Here is a 5,431-nt window from a genome sequence, read left to right on the forward strand (position 1 = left end):
GTTTGGAAAGAAAAATTATCCTTCAATATGGTAACTGAAGATCTAAGCGGGGATGAGATTTACCAACTGCAAACCAGGGGCTACATATGGAGACCTGATAACAATGGAAATTTACATGCATACAATACCGGTGCAGGTCACATGACTTCCTGCACTGTGCGGACCTGAACAACCTTCCTGCAGATTCTCATCTTACTCCTCTGACTCTTCCTAGAGACACCATACACACCACCGACATTCAACCATGTTAAGTAGGATCAGCACACAATGACTCCACACAGAGACAAAAAGCGGCACAGTCTCCTTTAACAAAGTTTAAAGTAAAAGGGGCACACTAGACAAGATACAGAGAATGCAGCGACTCATGATTGGAGAGAGAGGCATGCAATCAGGATGAAGCTACCTTCTATAGTACTCCTGACTCTCTAAATCTTCACAGCTAGTCATGGTGTATAAATAGACAGAGGGTTTGGGGACACAAATGTTCTGCAGTATAGCCAGATCAGCACTACATGGGTGAGAACGCTACGTAATGGAAGGCTCCTATGCTTCTCTATTAGCACCAACAAGACCTCGGATGGAGCAGTCTGACAATAATTTCCTATTATCTTTGGAAGTGACAATGCACAGCTCACATCATAGCACGGAGTGCCAGGTGGCTGTCTGGCGTGTGGGTCCTCTGGTGGATGAGGAGGTGGGAACTTTGGCGGAAGCTCTTCCCACATTCGGCACAGGTATATGGACGCTCTCCAGTGTGAACCCTCTGGTGGGTCACCAGCGAGGAGTTGCGGCTAAAGCTTTTGCCACATTCATTGCAGATGAATGGTTTCTCGCCAGTGTGAATGCGTTGGTGAATGACCAGGTAGGAACTCTGGCTGAAGCTCTTGCCGCAATCCTTGCAGGTGTAGCGTTTCTCTCCACGGTGAACACGGTGATGGCGATTGTAGTCAGAGCTGTGGATGAAACCTTTGCCACACTCCATGCAGATGTAAGGTTTTTCCCCTGTGTGGGTCCGCTGATGGGTCACCAGGGTGGAGTTACAGCTGAAGCTCTTCCCACACCGCAGACATGTATATGGCCGCTCTCCCGTATGAGTTCGCTGATGTGTCACCAGCTGTGAGCTGCGCCGGAAACATTTCCCACAGTCCGTACAACTAAAAGGCTTTTCCCCTGTGTGAGTTCTCTTGTGTCGCAAATAGGCCGACTTGTAGCGGCTGGTTTTCCCGCACTCCACACAAATGTACTTTTTGTCTTTGGAGTCCGTCTCCTGCAAGATCTTAATGGCCTTAAAAGCCTTTAGCCTCTGGTCTGTGGAGTGCGGGCGGCCCCGCGGTGAGCTGTTATCCTCATATGGAATGCCATCACTAGAGAAGGAATAAGAGCTTTCACCCATCTGAAAGGCCTCGTCTTCCTCTACTGCAGTCTCTCTGCGGGAAGATTCCCGCTCACTGGCCAGGCTCTGCAGATGGGCAATGATATTGGAAAGTTTGCTGGGCCCCTTCCTGCTCGGGGGGGCTTTAGATGAAGCACTGCAGGGGGGGCTGTGTTTTTTATCAGATTCTAAAAAGCTTTCTTCACTCTCTTCACCCTGAGCTGATTGAGAAATGTCCACATCATCATCATCATCATCATCGTGACAGTCTAATAGCACCCCACACTCCTGGATGTACAAAGTGTTTTCATCTTCTGCTCCATTCAGAGGGCCAAATGCATCTAAAGATAGAGAAAAGAAACTATGAAACCACAGCACACAGGAGGAACTCCGGGATCCCATGAAATCGTGGCTAAAGGGATAGCATCCTGTAATATTAGTCACTATGGTGAAGAAGTCATAGGATCGAGCTATGAAAACACCACATTCCACAGCAGTCATGCGACCAGGCCACAAAATCATACCATGCCACAATAATGGCCACTAATACACAGCAGTCATGTGACCAGGCCACCAAAAAAAATGGCCATTATTGTTGGGGAGTCATGTGACCATGCAGAAAAAGGCTGTGAGGAGATTTTCCTGTTTGGCATGTACTACAGATCTATGGCAGATGAATATATATCATATCAGGGAGGAATGTGTCAGAGCCGATAGAAATAAAGCCTTAAGGGGGTGGCTGGCCAATACAAAAAGCATTTATTTGGCTTTGGGTGGAGTGTGGAAGGGATGGAAGATTTGTTGCACTTCAGAAGGTGATAGGCAATCCAAAAATCTATGATGTACTAAAACAGGAGGGTAAATGAATATGAATTCCAATGACAACTACAAGAGGGCTTCTGCTCCAAAAAGGATTCTACTGATTCCCTGGGACTTCCCCCAGCTCATCCAGCCTTTCCTCCTCAAAATCCTGCTCTGCTTGTTCCTATCCTGCTTATTACTACTTTCACTTTAGTCCCCTCTCCCACTGTCTCCTGCCCCTCCTATGTGTTCCTAAGCCTCCATATTGCCCCTGCCCCCTGTGTTCCTAACCCTGCATGTTGCCCCTACCCCTCCTAAGTGTTCCTTAGCCTCCATATTGCCCCTGCCCTTCCTATGTGTTCCTAATCCTGCATATTGCCCCTGACCCTCCTATGTGTTCCCAACCCTGTATATTGCCCCTGCCCCTCCTACGTGTTCAAAAGCCTCCATATTGCTCCTGCCCTTCCTATGTGTTTCTAAGCCTCCATACTACCCCTCCTTGGTATTCCTAAACCTCCATATTGCTCCTGCCCCTCCTATGTATATCTAAGCCTTCATATTGCCCCTGCCCCTCCTATGTGTTTCTAAGCCTCCATATTGTCTTGCCCCTCCTATGTGTTCCTAAGCCTCCATATTGCTCCTGCCCCTCCTATGTGTATCTAAGCCTTCATGTTGCCCCTGTGCCTCCTATGTGTATCTAAGCCTTCATATTGCCCCTGCCCCTCCTATGTGTTCTATGTGTTCCTAAGCCTCTATCTTGCCCATGCCCTTCCTATGTGTTCCCAAGCCTTCATATTGCCCCTGCCCCTCCTATGTGTTCCCAAGCCTCCATTTTGCCTTTGCCCCTCCTATGTGTTCCTAAGCCTTCATATTGCCCCTGCCCCTTCTATGTGTTCCCAACCCTGTATACTTCCCCTGCCCCTCCTACCTGTTCCCCACCCTCCATAGTGTTTGTGTCCCTCTTACCTGTTCCAATTCCTTCACACTGGCCCTGACTCCCTTACTTACCCCTTACCCTGTACCGCTATGAGCTCTTTATGTCCTTCTGCCTCCATGCTGCTCTTGCCTCTCCTCCCCCTTCTTCCTTTCCTCCTTCTGCTCGCCCTTCCCCAAAAATTGCACCTGCTTGTCCTCTTCTCTTTACCTGATTATGATTCTTTTCTCTTCATACAATTCCCATCTCTCCTCCCTGCTATCCCTTCACACTGTTCCTACCTCACCTCAGACCTCTTCCCACCTGTAAAAGGTGTCTGGCAGTCATCATCCTCATCAGACCCAGGAGGATCCCACATATGTGTTCTATCAGTCTGATTGGTCATGGCGTCCTCGGAGAACAGAGCTCAGCTGAAATATAGATGGCATAGAGAAGAGTCAGGGTACACCCAACACACAAATAACACATTGCTGTCTGGCTGATTCACCACAGAGTTCCCCCTAAGCTTGGAAAGCAGAATGATATGGAACCCAAAGCTCAGGTTAGGCAATGAGACATAATAATGGCATAATAATGGCATATGATCAGTGTCAGGATGCCACCAATCAGAATGCAATAAGAACATTTGGCCAGGCAAATATTGAAAACCTCAAAACTGCCCCAAATGCCACGAATGACAATTATAAGAAAAATGAAAAAACAAAAGTGATGATTTTTCTGTTGTTGGAATCAGCAGTACATTGGGCTACAGGTTGACTGAATGTGCTGTGGAATCAGGGAAAGGAAGATTATAATGGGTGTGTATGGAGTTTGCAGTGCTGGTGTACAATAAGGAGTGGATGTACACTGGTGGTGCATGGTAGTATGGTCTGTATTTCTATTAAGTAAATCCTCTGAACAAAACAAGAACTGCAGGAGAACCATAGATGGATTCATGGAGCAAAGACTTTCATTGTTTGAGGGGCATAAAGATGAATATAGATCAATAGAAGGTCTGATGACATCACAATAGCGGGCTGTCTATAGAAGGCCTGATGACATCACAAGGGCCGGCTGTCTATAGAAGGCCTGATGACATCACAAGGGTGGGCTGTCTATAGAAGGTCTGATGACATCACAAGGGCGGGCTGTCTATAGAAGGCCTGATGACATCACAAGGGTGGGAAGTCTATAATCCAGGGGTGTAAAAATGGTGAATTGTCCATAGATGGCTTTGTGGTCCATGAAGATGGCAGATTCTTGGTCTGAACACATAAGAGCGGGGTACCTATAAATGGATTCAGGATATAAGGTACTAACGGTCTGGTAATCTATATGGGGGGGCTATACTGGGGACAATAGGCAACATAAACAACATGAATGTTGCAGCTGACGAATTTTTACACAGAAGTTCTATCTGTGTGTATGTTTATATGCCGGACACTTTATTAGGTACAGCTGTAACTGATTATTACAGCAGACATCTGATTAGCCAATCACAGGGCAGCAATGTATTTCGGGATGCAGACAATCTCAGGAGGACCTGCTCAGGTTGTGAGAATGGGGAAGAAAAGAGACCAAAATGACAGTGGAATGGAATGGTTGTTGGTCCCAGCAGCTTAATATTTCATAAACCCTGAAAAGGGGAAAATACCCTGTGAGGGGCAGGTCTCTGGGTAAAACTTCCTTGTTGATGGCAGAGGCAAATGGTCGGACTTATCGCAGATGATACAAAGACTACAGGAACCCCAATAACCCCCGTTACCCCGATCTACAGAAGAGGTCTCTGAAAATGCACAATACATCCAAGCGTGGAGCAGATGGGCTACAGCAGACCGGGGAACACCCGGGCCACTCCTGTCAGCACCTGAGGGTACAAACGGGGCACAAAATCTGGAGACTGGAAAGCATTGCCTGGTCTGATGAGGCTCCATTTCTGCTGCCACATTTGCATGGCGGGGTCAGAATTTGGTGACAACATGAAATCCTGAAACCGTCCTGCCTGGTGTCCACAGTTTAGAATGGGGCACAGTCACCTGATCTCCATTCAATAGGGGGTCCCCTATATGGGGATTTATTGCCAGGGAGAATGGGAAAGGGGGTTCAAGTGGCAGTGTGTACCTAATAAAGTGTCCGGAGGTTATACACATACTGGGAGGCAGAGGGTAGAATGGGGGGGATACATTAGGTAAAGTGTTTATAAATATTAGGGTACAGAATATTGGAGAGGGGTTATATATTGGGTGTAAGGGGCAACAAGGTGTTGTAATTTCAAATGATGTATGAGGTATAGAGGAGGGGGGTAACATTGGGGAGAGGTATAGAGGAGGGGGGTAACATTGGGG

The 5,431-nt window shown here is 47.3% G+C and overlaps 1 protein-coding gene across 1 annotated transcript in view; it reads right to left on the reverse strand.

Annotated features, from left to right (window-relative positions):
* Positions 1 to 289: 289 nt before the first annotated feature.
* Positions 290 to 5,431, reverse strand: part of LOC140331804 (uncharacterized) — a 6,985-nt gene continuing 1,843 nt past the window's right edge. The window contains exons 2-3 of the mRNA XM_072413109.1: positions 3,411 to 3,517; positions 290 to 1,713 (exon numbers count right to left, since the gene is read on the reverse strand). Coding sequence (XP_072269210.1) covers positions 632 to 1,713; positions 3,411 to 3,492 — 1,164 coding nt within the window. The 5' untranslated portion in view covers positions 3,493 to 3,517 and the 3' untranslated portion in view covers positions 290 to 631. The remainder of the gene's footprint in view (positions 1,714 to 3,410; positions 3,518 to 5,431) is intronic.

Source organism: Pyxicephalus adspersus, chromosome 5, assembly GCF_032062135.1.
Source record: "Pyxicephalus adspersus chromosome 5, UCB_Pads_2.0, whole genome shotgun sequence".
Classification (NCBI taxonomy): Eukaryota; Metazoa; Chordata; class Amphibia; order Anura; family Pyxicephalidae; genus Pyxicephalus; species Pyxicephalus adspersus.